This window comes from Numida meleagris, chromosome 1 (genome assembly GCF_002078875.1).
Source record: "Numida meleagris isolate 19003 breed g44 Domestic line chromosome 1, NumMel1.0, whole genome shotgun sequence".
NCBI lineage: Eukaryota > Metazoa > Chordata > Aves > Galliformes > Numididae > Numida > Numida meleagris.
The window spans coordinates 41,322,133-41,341,402 of record NC_034409.1 but is presented as its reverse complement, the minus strand read 5'-3'; the positions used below and the strand labels follow the sequence as shown (position 1 = coordinate 41,341,402).

General features: G+C 44.4%; 1 protein-coding gene across 3 annotated transcripts in view; it reads right to left on the bottom strand.

Annotated features, from left to right (window-relative positions):
* TMTC2 (transmembrane and tetratricopeptide repeat containing 2) overlaps positions 1 to 18,233 on the bottom strand; it is a 246,172-nt gene extending 227,939 nt beyond the window's left edge. Inside the window, exon 1 of one of the 3 annotated variants that reach the window (XM_021385304.1) lies at positions 17,811 to 18,233. In XM_021385304.1, coding sequence (XP_021240979.1) covers positions 17,811 to 17,893 — 83 coding nt within the window. In that variant the 5' untranslated portion in view covers positions 17,894 to 18,233. The remainder of the gene's footprint in view (positions 1 to 17,810) is intronic. The other 2 variants (XM_021385301.1, XM_021385302.1) reach the window with 2 other exon arrangements.

Genomic DNA, 19,270 nt, shown 5'->3' with positions numbered 1-19,270 from the left:
GGAGAAAGAAAGAAAGGGAGAAAGAAAGAAAGGGAGAAAGAAAGAAAGGGAGAAAGAAAGAAAGGGAGAAAGAAAGAAAGGGAGAAAGAAAGAAAAGAAGAAGAAAGTCTGAGAAGAAAAAGCAAAGTCTATACCTGGTATTTCAGACGCACATTTGCCTTCTATAACAATAGCCTAAGAAAACAGGGAAAAGAGTACTTAATTCATAACATTTAATCTTATAATGGGATAATAAATGAATGCCACATGCTGTGCAATCCTATGTTTGAAATTCAGTCAGTTCTCATGTTGACAGGGATTTGAAAACTTCTTCAGCGTAAAGCGTTCAAAGCGCAAGCACAGCGCCACTTTCCAAGAGTTTCTATAGCTTTCTATCAAGTATTTTTTCAGATACAAAGCCCTAAAAATAGTGTCATCTCTGCTGATAGTTCAGTTTGGCCTTCCATCCAAACCTCTACTGCCAAGACTAGGTTACATTCTAGCGCTTCATTAGCCACACAGCAGCCTTGGCAAGAACCTGCTTTGCATTGTTGCAGTCTGTCCTAAACTAGGACTCAGTGTAAAGAATAGCCAAACAAGGCAGCCACAAAACCCCAGCTTCTGCAGCAATCTAATTTTTACACAGTAACAGTTGGGCCTCTGTCTTCAGCCACATTGTTTTATCCATTTTCCTTCCCCAAGCAATTTATCTCTTTTTCAGTCTACATTGTGTCTTTCTCCTAGAAAGGGCCAAACTCTATTAACTGAGCCATTGCTCATTTTTCCTACTTTGGTTCCAGCGTCTGTTTTCTGTATATGTCTTATTAGCTTTCCATTGTAGGAAACATGAGAGGAGAAAACCACCCAGGGAGATGGCGAAACGGAACAGGTTAGAAGAGCAAGCTGAAAACTCGTGAAAGGTAAGAGTGAAACCCAGGGAGATCTCTCTGGACAGACTTCACTGGTACAGTCTGATGCGATTATCACCACCAATTGCTCATCACCACCTACACCACAAGCAGCTACCCCTGTGCAACCTGCTAGCTATGCTAATGATGTGACCGATCTCAGGGCTGTTTCAGCAAAGAAAATACCTTTGGCTTAAGCAGTTTGACCCAGCCTGGCTCTCTACAACAGAAACAGCTGAGACTGCCAAAATCCACGGCTAATGTCTCTTTCAGCAAACTCAGTAGCAGCACTGACACACTGAGGGCAGTTTTCCTCTCAGTTTGTGTACTGACTTTGGATCCTCTGCATCCCACGTGCCTAACAACCATCAAGCATTCAGCCGTAACTCATTTCTTCCTTCCCTGTCTTGCCTTCTCCTGATTTCCAGACATCTCCTCACTTTAACTTTTGGATAGGTCTCATACCTGCAGATACAACACAGAGATTAGCATGCAGGAACACTACGCACATGCTCTCTCTTTTCCATGCATTGCTCTTCTCATCCCTTTCAGTCTGAAGTGTCCTGGGGGAGGAAATCTCTTCTGAAGTACTCCTAAAGCACCCTAATGCACCACTCCCTGTGCAGTGGGATGATATAAGGGAAATGAAATGAATTGCATCAGTATCTCCTTATAAAGCAGCAAAAAGCCCTCAAACTGTAAGAACCTCTCACTTCTCATTCAGTGTTTGAAAGTATTTGCCCCAGACACATGCACACAAAACTCAAAAGCTTTGTACCAGTGCTGGATCTCCTACTGCCTTGACACTTTACTTTTTTTGTACTTGGCCACTACAGATTCCTATTCCCCAACAGCAACTGTAATGCACAATCAGCAGTGCTAATACGTTCTCCTCCATCCTCCAGAAATACAGGGAATATCAGTCTCCAAACTGAAGACAGGATAAGGAGAGAGAGCAAGGACAAAAGGGAGGTCACAGCCTGAATCTAACCTCACCATGGGGAGATGTTCCTCCCAGCATGTGCATTTTCAAGCCATGCACAGAGAAAAAATATCATCAACAGCATGCCAAAATGAAGGCATTTGAGAGAATGAATAGCAGCTGTTATTTTCTTAAGACCTCAATGTCTCTGTCTTTATGCAAGTTCATCTTACAATAGGGCTGGCTTCGTTTAAATGGGAAGAAGGCTGCAGCTTTTTAGTATACTCTAGGTAAAATGAGTGAACACACACAAAGGGCACCTGATAACATTATTTGCACATGCACTATTGTGTAATTGTTTCCATAGGCACAAAGGACTGCCAAGCTGCTATAAGACCTCATGATAATTGCTTGGTTGTGTATGCGTTATAAAATGTAAATCAGGATTCCCTCAAAAACTTGGAAAATTGCGCTTATCTAAATCTCACAGAATTAAGGAGGCAGTCATTTAAATTCTATTTGTCACCAAGACATGAAACTGGGCTCTGCAAAGATATTCTACACAAAGAGAGAGACAGAGATCTGTTAATGTATGTGACAGTTGTTTTGCTGTACAAGCAGTTCCAAATCAAATTTGCTAACCAGTGAAACATCTGGAGGAGAAAGCCTCAGATGGTGAGAACCGTCAAAGTTACGATAATGCACACAGTGTTTCTTCACTGAGCGTGATATGAAATTAAGTAGCTGATATACATGATGGCTACAACAGTTGACATAATTATCAAACATCGCATAACTCCTATGATTTAGTATTATACTGGGGGTGAGGGACTGTAACTTCTGTTTTGCCTCCTCCCCCTTCCAAAAGAAAGCTTCTCCCACTACTAAACAGTTATGAATAACAAAACATAACAATGATACTAATTCCTTACATGCATTTGTGCCAAAAAATATAAAATAAAAATATATTACAAGAGCAAGCACAGCCCATAAACATTCTCACTGCTTCATTATTTAGGACCAACCAAGTATTTTATGAATTGTAGTTATTTATTATGTTTAATATACTCTGTGCTTGTTTATGCCCAAAAGGTTCATCCACTTCCTCGCCGCAGCTCTCCATCACCCAACAGCAAGGCAGGTCAGACTTCAAATTGTGTCACAAGGGTCTTATTCCCGTAGCCTTGCAGCCCCTCTATCCTGCAAACACTTAGCCATGTGTTTAACTTTCTGTATACAAGTAGTCTCACTGAACTCATTCATGAAATTTTAGCCTTATTTAAATTGCCACAAGTTTTACCATTGACTCCAGTCGGACCAGACTTCATCTAATGGGACTATTTACATCCAAAAATCTGAACACATGTCTAAGTGTTTCTGAAAGCAGTCTTTAGGGTAAACCTGAGCCCTACATTGCTGTTTTATCTGTTACTGACACATAAGACCTACAAAATGATCTGCTTTTATCTTGACCTTATCTACCTAGTGATGAGCTGTTTACTGCATCCTTAAAACAAATTATTAAGTCATTTTTCCTCCTTCTTGGAGATTATTGAACAGGCCATTCATGCTCTCCAATCTGCTAATTTTTGCCATCCCAATAAGCACAAGATAGTCATCAAGGCACAAATACTGATTTTGCTTAGCTGGATACTTCACTCACTCATTTGCAATTTAGAAAAGAATAAATTTCAGGCAGGTACAAGAGACAGAAAAACAGATTAGGTAGCTGCAGTTTTCTTTCCTTAATTACAACAGCAGCAACATTCAACCAATCTAAATTGAATTCAATTAAATCAACATTTAGTCAGTTCCCGAAGCAATAGCTGAAATATAATCTCTGTACTTGCTTCCTCATTTAGTTTTATTTAGAACGAGTGAAAGGTGACCCATGTACCTAACTTCTAACCCTCAGCAGAAAAAATAAAAACTGCGGAGCCAACATGGATCCTTTGCTGCAGAAAGCAAAACGGTAGAAGTTCCTGTTGTATCCCAATTCCTGCTGAAATTCAAAACAATGACTAAAGAAAGAAAGACTCTTTGACTAGAAGAAAACAACATTCTTTTTTTCTGATTACCATACTGCTTACTATATTTGAGAGCTTAGAAATATCCTAAGGGCACAATTTGATACTAATTTAATCACTCTGTAGGAAGATTCACTGATTGCAGTCCATGCCTTCATTCCCTCCATGACCTACACTGTTGGTGCAGACATAAGAAAGCACTGCAAGAATGAAAAATTATGTCTGTTATTATATGTGCAATTAAATATGCATATTAAATGCAACTGTCCTGCTATGCACAGGGCTCTTTTGCATTTTACAAAGCAAAATATAGCATGATAAGCAGTCTGCCTTGAGCAACTTATTCTACAAGTGTGTTCACTTACCCTTGGCGAAGGACTAACTGGCATGATTTCAGGTTCATGCTAAGAATTATCACAATATCTGCTCTTCCTTAGCAGGACTGTGTTCAGCTACCTCATGCATTTTATATAGGATTCAATGAAAAATAAGGATAGAAAACAAATACTCTCTACTCACTAGTTATCTTTCTAGCCACATAGTGCAGCGAATATAAAGCATAACACTGTGCTTTTATATACTCTGCATATATATGTTTTCCCATAATTTCTTGTCCTAAAGGACTTAGGCAAAATAAAGCGTTCTCAGGGTTGCCTTTCAAGCAAAAACACTCAGCCATCACTCCCACTGTGCTACACAATGGACAGAAGTCCCTACCTCCCTGCCCGTGCTAAGGCAATCAAATGCAACTTACACTTTTAAGCATTATTGTTGAAATTACATGACGCCAGAAGAAAATAAAACTTCTCAAAAAATGATTTTAATCCCATCCACCATCCATCACATCACTCAGCTTTTTCTTAAACGTTTATAGAAAGAATAAGACACTTAGTAACAGCGTTTATGCCAGAACCCTGCAAGCTCTTCCATGCTTATATTTACCTGTGTATTAGCTCTTTATTTGCATGCTTTAGAGTCACTTATTCAGAAAAGGGTACTGTAACATGTTGGGTTTCAGCAATAAGAAATTGACTTCAAAACCTTTTGCTGCATAACAGGCTCATACACTTTTTCATGTCATTAACAATTTGCACAGTGTGAATATAAACTGAAACTCCTCGCCTATAATAAGCTACTATACAGGGAACTTCAACAAAATCTACAAATTTCAGACTGCAAGAATTTCAGAGCAAACCAAGCACAGTGTCAAGTAGGCACATTTAAACATCACACAGCATGTGATTTTTGGAAACTGTGCCTAACAGGGTGGTACCTTGCTTCGAGCTACTGTATCAGAGACTTTCAAGATATGCATATCATACTATCACCTTCAGACCCTTACTATTCAATTTTCTTACTTAGATAAGACTCCTTCTCCAACACTACCCCCAAGGAGCACTGAGATCCATAGCAGCATACAGAGCAGAAAACCTTCTCTTGCCCTGCAAAATCAGCAGAATCCCAAAAAACCTCAGATCAACAGCTCTGAAACAGCACAATGGATGCTCCAAAAGTAACGCCTCCTATTTTATTATGTTGGCCTACAAAACCAGAGGCGGATGTTGGTGGTATGGCAGTAGAGGATGAATCTTCCCACCAATATTGTTACATTTTGTTGCCATGTGACAGATGCAATAGAGGAGCAGTCTGACATGGAAGTGTGGATGAAGCAAAGGTGTGTCACTGAATTCCTCCATGCAGAAAACATTGCACCCACTGCCATTAATCAATGCTTGCTGAATGTTTATGGAGACCAAATGGTGGATGTGAGCATGGTGAGGTGGTGGGTGGTGCATTTCAGCAGCGGCAGCAGTGGGTCACCTCCACTGGTGCAGATTTTTACAAGCACGCCATGCAGGTTCTTGTTCATCCCTGGCAAAAATGCAAAGCTAAAGGCGGTGACTATGTTGAAAAATAGTGTTTTGTAGCTGAAAATTTTCTCTGTCAAATAGTGTTATTGTGCTCTTTGTTGTAGTTTCCATGGAAACAAATAGGAGGCATTATATTTGCAGGAACCTAAGTAGATTAAACACATCAGATGGACAATTCATATTTTTTATTGTTTTCCAAGAAAAACATACCAAATATTAATTCTTACTAATATTACATGTTAGTGGATTACACAACTAGGTGAAAGCCAATATTCCTTAGAACTTTTTTCCTTTATGGAATCCATCCCCCACCTTACCAGAGAGTCTGTCAAACCGATAGTCTTTAACCATTTTTGGAAGGGATTGCATTTAATGGTAGAAAATTGTACATTAAGAGAAAAAAAAAAAAGAAATGGCTGACTGTCCCCTACAGGAGAATTTCCTGCAGAATCTCTCACATATTTATCATACCTCTACAAATCAATTTTTTTTTGTAACAAATATCTACTTTTTTGTTAATAACCTTACATTATTTTCTTTGTCAAGTGCTAAAAGCAGGCTCTAAATTCCAGAGGACAAACTAACTTCCTGCCGCCTGAACACATAATCCTTCCTACTTGTTTTAACCCTATGCCAGCCAGCCACGAAGCCCAAGTACCTATGTCCATCACATATCTGGGTAACTTGGGATTCAGTTTTGAACAGATACAAACCTACCCATTCAACATGAAAAAAAAAAGAAAAAAGAATGATAAAAAACTTTGGTAAAATCCTACAGCATATCATACTCAGAGGAAAGGGAAACTGCAGCCAATCTGTCCAGGCTAAACAGCACCCACACACCTAGCAATTCTAAGGAACAAAAGAACTTCCAGCAAGCTTCCCTTCTTTATGCTGAACCATCCTTTTAAAACAGCCAGATGCCCATAACCAGATACCCTTATCGTGCTGAGCCAACCAGTTGCAATACGTGTATTAAAGATGCCACTTTGGCTGCCAAGAGCTTGTAATCACATAAAGAGCAAAAACAGGGAGAGAGGAAGCAGTAAGAGATGTAATGTCTTGCACGGTAGCTCACGGCACATCCAGCTATACAACTCCAAGCCTCTTGGGGGGGGCATGGATTTCATGTTGGGCACCATCTGCCAGCAACTCTCTGTAAGCCCTACAACCGCACAAGCTAACTCACACCACAGCTCAGGTGCAGGGCCGATCTCAGCAGTCACTGCAGAGCTCAGGCAGTGCACACGGGTGGCTGTCTGTGAAGGGCAGCCTGAAGGGATCTAGCTTGGGGTCTGCTTTTTTAATGCAAGGCGAGCAATACAAGGAGCCATCTACATTCTGGCCTTTCCGCATAGTTAAGTCCTTCTTCCAAAAAAACGTGCATCCTGAGAACACTTCAGAAGCTCAGTGTTTATTAAAACGAAATACTACAGTTTTAACAACTTATATACAGAGATGAGTGATGTACTGTGAAATGGAGTAGAACATACAGCTAAGTCATCTCATATAAAATACAACATTTATTGAAGTACACTGGTGTTAAAAAGGAAAGACCTGCTTGTGTTACCAAAACAAGCTACTACACACAAAAACACAATGTTATTTGATTAAATTTTTCATAATTCTTTTTGTATTTTTTCTCTCTGTAAGCTTTATTTACATAGCCATGGGGCATTTAAATTACTGTTTTGGCAATGGAACCCTCACTCAGATCAAAAGGTTTTCAAAAAGCCTCAGTTTTCTTCTGCTTTAATTACAAAAATGCAAAAGATCAGAAGTTTAATTGCAAATAATTAATTAGAGAATGAAGTCTTTCTTCTGCGACTAATGCTACTTTTGCTTCCTTTTCCTCCTAAAAAAAAAAAAAAAGAAAAAAAAAGAAACTTAGAAAGTTTCTTCAAGTACAACTGAAATTGTTTGGGGAAAATAAAGAACATAAACTTGTACACTCAAGCTCCATGGAATTTACTACAGGGAACTTCTTATTACAATCCAGGTTTTTTTTTCAGCACAGAAATAGACAAGTAGATGTCTAGCATTCCCAGAAGTATCTACTCCTTTTTGGTATAGGATCTGCTGGGGAGGAGTCTGGAAGGTCAAAGACAGTATGGCAGAAGGAGAACAACCTTGCTAGAGACCCACAAACAGAACTTCCACACCGAGCTTCACATCTGATTTCAGAGAGTTGCCCAGGATGATTCCCTGATGAAATTCTGGAATCAACAAGGAAAGCCAGACCAATACAGTCTTAATCCAAGGCAAAAAAAAACGTATCTTATTGTAGCGGTATCTTATCTAGAGGACTGACAGCTCACAAAATACGGCTTCTTAAGATACTGTGCCATTTCTGAGCCTACACCTCACACTTAAACCTAATTACTTTTCACCTTTTTATTGAAAAAATATAAAACAATCAACCAACACTACAGCCACATTAAGCAGTCAAATCAAATGAAGACAATATCAAGTGCAAGTGAAGGCATGATTGCACCTTCATCTTCATATAATTGACGGAAATTAGAGGGTATGGCAGGGCATAATATTCCTTCAAATATTTTTACTTGAATACAAAAAGAGGGGTTTTTGTTTGGGTGAGTTTTTTGTGGTTTTGTTTTGTTTTTGAAGAGTACGAAGAATGAAAGTACATAGCAGAAGGCTCATAACCTACAGAACAACCACCACAGGCATATTCTTGCGCACACAGTCCCATTGAAGCCAGCACAGGCTCCCTCAACTTTAGTAAGAGAAATCCCAGTGTTACGTGGGGTTAGGAAAGCTACTCTAATGGCAGTAGAGGTGACAGCAAGCATCTCACTTGAATTTCTAACTGGATCTAAACCCCTTCTCAAAGTAGTAGAGTATGAGTCCACACAAACAAGACAGCCAGCCGTAACGGATCATGACCCATGAATGGGGTGATGCTGCAACATGGAGTCAAGAACATCTGGGTTACCGCAGTGCTGGAACATGGCTAAAATCGCAAAGAATGAGAAAGAGAAGGTGACATGAAAGTAAACTGCCTGTAAAGACATACACATTGTGTGCTTTAAACGGCAAACTTTTAACCGCATTGTTTAATATACTTCTGTGCTCTACAGATCCTCCTGTGCTCTCTTACAGGCTGACAAAAAAAAAAAAAAAACTCTGAAAAAGATGGGACCAAACTATACACAGGCACAAAAAAACTCTAAAAATTCTCAGAAGAGACTTATTTTTTGGAACTAGCACTTTAAGATATCATGTTGGGTTCCTGGAACAAATTAGTCATTTGAAGAAAAAACATTCTGGACTGGCAGTTCTAGTTCTGGTCCAAGATGCTGACCTATTACTTCACAATTCAGTGAACTGAATCCCTGATTGCACAGTGACCACTATTTCAAAGCAGACCATCTCTGTCTACCATCTGGAGGCCACATTAGCCCTCCTATCTTTACACACTGATGCTTGCCTCCTCATGACATCTTTCACTTCTTCTCCTACTGGAATCTAGGTGAAGCCATAACAAGCAAACGCATTGACAAAACCAAATCAAGTTCAGTGCTAGTTGGGTAGATTTCAGAGTTGGATTTTGTTTTTAATTGTGATACTCCACACACAGGACCTGTCTGAGTCCTGTGTACGGACAGGTATATTTTCTTGGTACCAGTGCTAATTCTCAAAGACCTTTATGACAGGCAACATTCACAGCCTTTCCCCACAGAGTAACTACATCACCTTAAACCCACTGAAAACATTAACTTAAGGAGATCATTTTTAGTGGAAGAGCATTTATTTGTGCTTTACTAAAATAGTGTTGTTTTTCTATACCAAATAATTATTACCAGCTTCTGTAACTTACCAAGCAAAACCTAATGGCTATTTTAAACAGCATCAACTGAGAAACATCCCTGCATAAAAGTCAGAGGCTAGATGCCATAAAGGCACTGTTGACACATCACAATGTTAGGAGCCTATGTACTTACCAGCCCATCACTGCTTCCTAAAGAAGGCACCTAATTCATGGAGAGCCATCCGACTCAGATTTCCCTTTATCAGAGGGACAGAAAATTCTCAGAAAAACAATAAAAAACAAAGTTATGCTTACTGAGGGCAGGTAACCACACAAACAGAAAGTATAGAAATTGAATGCTCTCTCCAAACTGGGACAACAAACACTTGTGGCGTATCTATCTTTCATTTAGGAATGAGAGGGTTCCAGGACTGATCTCCCACCAGAAGGATGCCCCAAGCACAGGACGCAGGTTGTTCTGCAGCGAGGATGGGAAGTGTCTTGGAGAAAGGCATGCTGGAGCATGGCTCCTCTGCCCAGGGCCAATTATTAATCGTTGCATCTAAAAAGTCAGGGGGTGGGCAGGGAAGACAGAACAAAGATCTAGGAGCAGTTTAAGCTGCTGCTGAGTGGGTTTGTTTCCATGACAATTTTGGTCACTGAATTGTGACCCCATTTCAAGCATTCAAGTCCTTTTTTAGGATTTAAGTATGCAAATTAACAAGTTGCATGAAAATAACATCCAGACACTGGCAGAGACTTTACAGCGATAGTTCTGCTACCAATTACCGCCTTGTTCCTCTGAACTAATACCAGACTGACTAAATCAGATAGGAGTTAAAATCACATAACCCTCTCATTAGCAAAATAGCCTAGAGTAACACTAAGCTGAGAAAAATCCACCCTGGAAACAGGATGTTAAGTTCGGAAAAAGCTGTCCTCGTTTGAAACATGGGTCAGAGGTCAGGGAGGGGTTTTCTGGTCTACTGACAGGTCCATGAGTAACAGGGGATGCCACAAACCCATCTAGTTGCCAAGCAGTGATGGTCTGCACCATCACATGGAAAATCCACCTTCCCTCACCTGTCAAACTGTGGCCTGGACTGAGCATGGTGCTGGAGAGCAGAGTGCGCTCACAGCCAGCAAATAAATTCAGCATCCCTTCTGGAAGACTTCAAAGGGAAGTCTGTCCAGTTCTCTGCTGGAGCATGGATGCCAGAAAATAGCTGGTCTCAAGTTTTAAGTATAAAACAAAATCCCACTATTTTATTTACTGTGTGTACCGTATATACCCCTACATATTCTTTTAGAGATTACACTGATTTTGTAACAGGTTTTGCAGCATGGATATGGGCCATGTGTAAAAACCACTGGAAAATCAAGATGCAACAGACAAAATAGCATATGCTGAAAGTACCGTAGTTCCAATCAAACAAACAGCAATTAAAAAGATGAGATGAAGGAAAGAAGGTATGCGATGACAGTAGCTAAGCATTATTTACCTCCAGCTGAAATCTCCTACCTTCCTGAAAAACCTCTTCATAAAGCCAACAGAAAATGAATGTTAACAGCTATTCACAGCGTCCTGGTGTGGGGATTTCACACCAGTGGGCAGCTCAGCACCACCACACCGCTCTCTCACTTCCCCTCCTCAACAGAAAAGGGGGATAAAATAGGATGAAATAGGGCTTGAGGGTCGAGATAAGGACAGGGAAATCACTCCCTAATTACCATGACGGGCAAAACAAAAACAGACTCAGTGTAGGTATATTAATATAATTTACTATCTATTGATAACTGATTAGAGCAGTGAGAACTGAAAGCAAACTAAAAGACATTCTTTCCCCTGTCTTCCTCCTTCTGCTTCCTCCCCATGAGAAGCATAGAGGAACAGGGCTGCAGTCAGTCTATATTGCTTCATCTCCACTGCTCCTTCACAGTCACTCTCCCCTGCTCCATGTAGGGTCCCTCCCACGGGATGCCATCCTTCCTCAACTGACCCTGCCTGGGTTTCCTACAGGCTGCAGCTCTCCAAGCACTGCTCCAACACAGGTCCATACCTCAGGGTTCACCCTTGAGGCACTGCCCCACACAGGCGGCAGCTCCCCCATCCCACCTGCCCCATTGCAACATCCTCTCCATGGGTTGCAGCTCCCACCTGGGGTGCTCCTGCAGGGGCTCTCCATCGGCTGCGGCTCCTCCATGGCTGCACATGGAGATCTGCTCCTCGTGGTGCCCGTGGACTGCAGGGGGACAACCTGCTCCACCGTGGGCCTCTCCCGGGTTGCAGGGAGCTTCTGCTTTGCACCTGGAGCACCTCCTGCCTTCCCGTACTGACCTGCAACTCTTCCCTTTCTTAGATCTGCTCTCCCAGGGCACACCCAGCATCACTCCCTGCTCATTGCTGCCCAGCAGTGGGGCTGTTCTGGGGCAGCTAGAGCTGGCTCTGATCTGACATGGGACAGCTGCTGGTCTCACCTCACAGAAAACACCTCTTCTAGGGAACACGAGGATTAATATTTAAGGACATCACTACTTTTCCTCCCTCTTGAAGCTTAGGACCAGGGATTGCTGGTGTGGCAGTGCATCAGAGCACAATGGCCAGCGATCCCCCTCCAAGGAGCGTTGGATGAACAAGTCTCATCAGCCTCAAACTGTTTGATTTACTGGTTTTCTTCTTCAAAGTGAAATAGAGTTTGACAGATACTTGATCCTTAACTGACATCTCAGCAATCCAGCAGATTTGTTTCACAATAAGTGGTCAAATGAGTAACAGCAGCACTGTGTTATGCCTCAGCAGAAGGCAGATCCTAAGGGAACATCGCTGCCTTTTGCAGATGACCATTATGAGCCATCCACAGGTCTGTGAGGTATTTTGACTGTCCTGAAGTTAAACTGAGCAGTAGAGTCAACATGTTAAATAACGTCCAGGGTGTGATTCCAAAAAACATCTCCCGTGGCGCTTCAAGTTACATTCAGCAATAGGAACTGAGCTTTTGGAAAAAATGGCTCAGCATGGAGTTCTGTGGAGCAAGATCCTGGGAAGTGAACTGCAGGATTTGCACCCTCTCCTGCTTACTTGGGAGGGACCATCTGTGCAAGTCATAACATGAATTTCTCAGGTCTAGAAGACTATCCTGAGGCTACTGGTACACGACTTAAGATCCAGATCTGGAAGTGAAATGAAATCCCACGGTCATCCTGACTTAACCAACCCTCCCACACAACAAGCGCCCCATTTAAAGGTAGGTAAGGAGAGTTTATATGATCACACGCCCCAAGCAGGAAAGCACAGGAATTCAAGAGCTGCCAAAACGAAGACCAGCAAGAGGCACCTGCAACCATGAGAAATTTAAAAAAGAGACGACCCTGGGAGCCAAAGCATCAGAGAAGAAAGAACTTTTGGCATAAGATTCAGATCTCCAGGTAAAATATTTCCACCTTTCAATCAACATTTCTGACAAAAATTAGGGATGATGGACTGTTTAAAAAAGACAGTTGATCCAAAAGCTGAGTCAAGCCTGTAAAGTAATTCAAAGACTAAAATGATACAATCTAACTGTAAACATTGGCCCAAATAGCAGATTCATTTTTGCATAAATAACAATGAGAACAAGCATCTCTCTCTTCAGATTTAGCCTGTTTTTCCAACTGTATGTTTGGAGCAACTTTCACCACAGGTTGCCAGCAGGCTTCCATCTACAGCTTCAGCATCAAATATTTCAGCTAAAGAAAGAAATTCCATAAACAAACAGCAAAGGCTGCTTCAGTCAGCTTCACTAGAAAAAAAAAAAATCTTAGCAGCCAACAAGGAAAAGGCAAACTTCCAGACGAGGGAGGCAAAGGAGATCTAATTCAGCATTCCTGCAGCTATCAGATGGTTAACAAATTGAGATGAGAGACTTCTGCGCCTTCTGAGCAGCTTTCACTCTGGCAAACTTAAAGGATTCAGAAGTGCAGCTGGAATACATATGGGAGATGCAGGAGAAAGTGGATCATTTGAATTTGTAACTCCATTGTGCGCTGGAAGAACTTCCTGCAGATGAGCTACATCCCGCCAGTGACTCAGGGAGACTCTCCGTCTGTTAACAGTCATGAATTTATTCTCTGAACCACCTACCAAAAGCAGCACAGTTTATGTTGGTGATATGTATGTAACAGAAATCTTAAAATAAAGCCTGGGGGGACAATTTCTTTTTTGCTTCCAAAAGCCTCTATACTAAAGCATCCTCACTGCAGGAAAAAAAAAACAAAACACCACATTATCTTGATGAAACATTTTACATTTTGATCAAGTGTTTTATTCAACACAAATTTTTATGCACAAACGTTTTTAAAGCCAAAGTCAACTATATTTTTAGATGATGTTCAGCATTGAAAATAGAACAGACATAATAGTAAATGGAACATTATTAGGCCAGATTCATCCTGCTAGGCAGTCAGTTACCTGTTTGTTTGGTTGATCCTCAAATACAGTACCTGAGAACTATGCTGCCTCAGTTACTCAGGCATCCCCTCTGGATTACATTTTGCCTTATCAGCAAGTGCAAGGGCGTGCTCCATATACAAAATATCCTTCTGGTCATTTGAAGTTAGCGTGTTTAAGACACAAAAGCAGGGACAAAGGGAAAACACTACAGAGAAAGCATTCATGCCCCCTTCTTCAATTTTCCCCCACAACCAGCCTCACTACTGGAACTGAAAAGATTGCAGCCACCTGAGAACTGGATCTACTGAAGGCTGCTGGTGAGGTGCACTTGGAGCTGAGAAACAGAGTAGATGATAAAAAGGAGCCATAAAAATCACAGATGTAAATTAATAATCAAATATACACATTCAACAAGGAGACAGATGGCAAGCAATTTTCCCCAGTGTACTTACACTTGTTCTTCTAGTGCCTGTATTTGGGTCACTTGCTAGATTAATTCTCGTGGGCAGACCCAACAGAGGTACTGTGCAATGGGCACGGCCTCAGACTATTTCCAAATTATGTAAAATTGACACTGCACCACAAAGGCATTCGTTAGGATTTCTTCAATGCAGCTTGTAATACTGCAGCTCTGGAACAAGGCTGTTTGACGCCGTTCCTCCCACCAGCAAGGCTGCCCCATTCAGGCCCATTAAACAAAATGCAGCACAAGCCATGGAGAGCTGGCCAGCACTGCCACGTTTCATGGAGGCATCCTTCAGGGAGCCAGAAGCCTGGCAAAACGGGTGCTCCAAAAAATACACACAGTGGACACAGAGGAGATGCACCACTCGATGTTAAACATTATTCCCAGTGGCCCCCTTGAACCATGCCTTCATTCTGACATTTGGGAGGACAAAGGAACACCTCAATGGATGAGTAGCTTCTGACACGCACCGCAGCAGCGTACAACCCCAGGACACTCGGAGCACTAAATCTTCCACACCCCAGCGACAGGCTGACAGGGACCTGTCGTACTTAGCACAGGTCACATGAGGGGCCCACAGCTCAGATTGCCTGCTTGGGGCGGGCTCAAGTGGCAAGGAAAAATAATGATGCCAGGCTGTTAGCCTCATTGCAGCCATAGGTCTCCCTTCCGTGATGCGGGCAGATATTAGCCTGAAACAAGGGTTGCATGTGCAGCGACTAGAGATTAGCCCCCCTTAATCTGGCAAGGAGCTGGATTTAACACAGTGCAATATGTTAGATCTTCAATACATGTGCAGGAATTAAAATTCCATTTCTCCCTACCTCTTCTTACTGCTTCCAAAATGATTTTGCTCGACAATAAGTAAACGTTTATTAATATGCAATGTGAGCTCATGGTATTAGACATGCATCCACTTCTCTCCCCACATTTGTCTCTTCTTTCAGGTTAATGTGTGTCATATCTTTCTTAAAATAAAACAAATAAGCAAAAAGAATGAAAAATATTTATTTGCTCCTAAATGAACAGGGTCATTATTGATTTCCTCCCCAGTAATCTCCACATTTTCCTAGAAAATATCACAGTTGTCTGTGAAAATTACAGCAGTGGGGAACAGGGTGACGAAAGCTCGTTTCCAAGGTACACAGAGAAAACAACAGTGATTCCTCTTTACACTGGCGCCCAGGCTTAGAAGCTGTCACTTTCACTCACACTAATCAATAAGCCAATTGATCTAAGAGATCACATTTGCACTGATTATGCGCATGTCACGTTATCCGGTATGAAAGCAGCAGCGAGTTAGGTAGACTCAAGATGAAAAGTGAGAACAAATACTTTTTAAATTCATTCAATTTCAGTTTCATTGGGCGAATGGTGGGAAATAAAATATTGAATTCTTTGATATAAAGTCATAAACCTCAGAGCAGAAGTAAGCTTGTTATATCGCTGCCCATACAGGCTTTGGTTTGGTGCAGTGCAGCCGCTAAAATATTAAGTTCTACCATTGGGAAATGGATTTTGTTCTAAGAAGTTTTTACGATGCCTCTTAATCTTAACCAACCTACATAAAAACATACAGAAAGCAATTACAGACACCCTTTATAAAGTAAGCTTGATCACTATATTAAAAAAAAAAAACCAACAGTCTGATCTAATTTCAATACACTTGGCAAAGGAAGCAGAAAAAGGTACAGCAATACGCTGCCCTCCTGAAACAAAGATTGCAGGTTCCTAGCGTAACGGCACCGTCTTGATTCACTTAAAGTTAGTAGCATGATCCATCTCCCACATGGGGGGCCATGTCCTGCAGCTCCAGCATCGACCTCCTTTCCTCTGTTACGTTTCAAGTAGGCTCCTGCAGGGCAGTGAGATCCTGTGATTACCGTTAAAGGAATCCTTCAGGTTTGAGAGCTGGCCGCTGCCATTCCGAGCCCCACAGTTACCAGCCAGCAACAACCTCCCTGCCTCTCCCTTCCAGGGCTGCAGTTGCAAGGCACCCTAATTGTGTGACCCTGTGTACGGGACGGCTATTAATTGGCTTTTAGAGTGCTCGAGTGAATCCCTAAGTCTTAGTTAAAAGGACGAGAAGCGCTCTTTAGTTACAAGGTAAATATATCAGCATAGCCTTGCTTCAGAACACCTTTTAAATAGTGTGGGACAAACGTTATGAAGACAGCATGCAGCTATCTTTTCCACCCTTTCCAAGACGACACTCAATATCCCCATTTCCTAGCTGTGTTAAAGCACACCCAGGCAAGATCAAGAGTAACCTTGACCTCCGCATCAATACTATCAGGCAATGCTTCAAATTGCTTTCTACCCCAAGCCAAATTGAACCTGCCTGCAGGACAGGCTTACAGGCACGTCCTTAAACAACCCAGTTCTGCCCGAATACTGCAGCGTATGCTGCTTAGGGTTACACAAACAGCCTACAACTCCTGCAGCTCTCAACTACAACAAGCAGGCTGAAAGTAGTGTCAGTACACTGCTTTTTATTGGTCCAACTCAGACCTTGCCTTTCAGAATAACGGCTGATTTTTTTTTTTTTCTTTTTACTGTTTGTGCATTACGTTTTCGGATGTTAAAACAGGCTTAAAAAAAAGTAAACCCCTGTCCGTAACCGGAAGGCTCTCACAAACACCAGAAATAAGTAATCGCTCCACAGGACTTCGTGTAAATGACGCCAAGGACCGAAGTCCGAGCTGCCCCGCTCCGAGAGGACACGGCTCCCGGCCCGGCGCTCTCCGCACCGCCGGTTTCACGCTCGCAGCCCCGAGGACGTTATGGGAGCGGTGGAGCTCCTCCCGCCGCGGCAGGTGCACCGCCGGCAGCAGCTCGAGGGAGGCTCAGCGCACCGACCGCACACTGCCCCGTCCCACCCCGCGGGACGACCCGCACCGCCCGGCAGCACCGTGCCCGCCCGCCCGCCTCCTCCCGCAGGGCGCTGCGAGCCACCGACCCCAGCCCGCGCCGCGGGACGACCCCCCCCTCGGGCGGAGCGGAGGAGAAGGGCCGCCGAGAAGCTGTCAAAGTAAATCCCGGCTCGCTTTTCGGATGGTTTGATTCCAACGGCGCATGAAACACCCCAGGATGGTTCATAAGTTTAGCCAGGCGTGCTGTTCTCCCTAATACATTTTAATTACGCATCCGTTCTAACTGCAATCAGATCAAGCCAGCGGAAAAGGCACCAATCGGAATGCCCGGCGGCCGGCCCCGCCCGGCGCACGGAGGAGCGGCACCTCGTGCCCCGCCGGCACCCCGCTCCCCGCTCCCCGCCCGGGACGCCCGAAGTTGCGGCGGCGCCCGCCAAAGGGCTGGCTGGCTGGCAGCGAGCTGTCACGGCCCTGGCACCGGCGCTCCGGGCTCCCCGTTCCCCCGGCTGTCCCGCCCGACCCGGCCCCGCCGCCGGCAGGTGTGCGGCCCCCGCCCGCCGTACCTGTCATCGTAGCAGAAGTCAGCGCCCAGCGTGTTCAGGTAGAGGGCGAGCCCCAGGGCGCTGCTCACCAACTCCGCGCTCATCTCTCCGCCCGCCGCCGCGCTCGCACCGGGGCAACCCCCCGGCCCGGCCTCCCGCGCCAGCCCCGAGGCGGCCGCCCTGCCGCCGCCGTCCGCCTCCTGGCTCCGCGGGCGCCGCTCCGCGCTCCGCCGGCGGCCGCAGCCTGACGGCGTCCCCTCTCCTCCGCCGCCCCCTAACCCATGGCAGCGGGGCGAGCGGCGGCGAGAGAGCGGCTGAGCGGGGCGCGGCGGTGGGGGCGGTGCCGCCCTCTTCCCACGGCTCCCGGACGTTCCTGCTGCCGCCGCCGCTCTGCCCGGTCCCGGCCCGCGCCCCCCTTGCTGCCGAGCCGGGCGCCGCCGCCGAGGCTCTGGGAGCGCCCGCGTGGGGCGCCCCGGGCTCCCACCGCGCCTGCGTGCGGGACCGCCCCACGCCCGCCCCTCCGTGCCGCCCGCCCCGCCCCGCGCCCCGCCCGCACCCCGGGCGGATCCGCTCCGACACCGGCCCGGGCTCCGGCTCCTGTGCGGACGGAAGGTAGCTGCTCCCTGCGCCGTGCCCGGGCTGCGGCTCGCCCCTATGCTGCCGACAACCTCGAAATCTTTTTCTCTCTCTGCTTTCCTGCGTTCTTTCTGTGTTCTTTTCGTCCTTTGTGTCTTTTTTTTTTCAGATTTTTTTTTTTTCCTCTGTGCCGCTTTTCTTCCTTTTCCCATCTTTCTTTAACTTTTTTTTTTTTCCTGATCCCTCCTTTTCCTTCTTCTTACTCCCTCCCTCACCCCAGGTCAGCTGCGTACTCTGCAGGAAGGAGTCCTTCCCTGTGGCAGGCTTGTGATGGAGGGCTCTGTGCTCCCGCTTGTCCTCCGTTCCCTGCTTCTCTCCCTGTCAGAGTGGGTATCTGCGGGGACTTCTGGGCTTCCAGTGTTGCAGAACCGAAGTAAACCACTGAAAAATGGCAGGGAAACAAGCACACCCAAAGGCCAGCACCATGAGCTGGAGCTCCTGAAGGGGCACAGCTGGCGATGGGCAGTGTGAGTGTCTGCACTGAATGACCTGTGCAGGAAACCCAGCTGTGGGAACTAATGTGCTTAAACCATCCTCAGTAATTCATTGGATATGGACACGTGGAACTGTGGCAAGGGCCTGGGTCCATCAAGCTGATTGTTTGCTTTTTTTAGACTTTTTAACATTCTGCCTCCATTTTCTGCCAGCCAGTCCTATGCAACCATTCCTCGTGATTTCTATCAAGTGGCCATCATGTTGCCCCAGAAGAATGGGAGTCTGTACAGCAAGCTGCATCTAATAAATTGGGGAGTCTTTAACAACTTCTCTTACCCTGCTCTGTGATCATTTAACACTGTTCTTCACAACATACTAAGCAGCTTCACGATATACTAAGTGCATTAAAA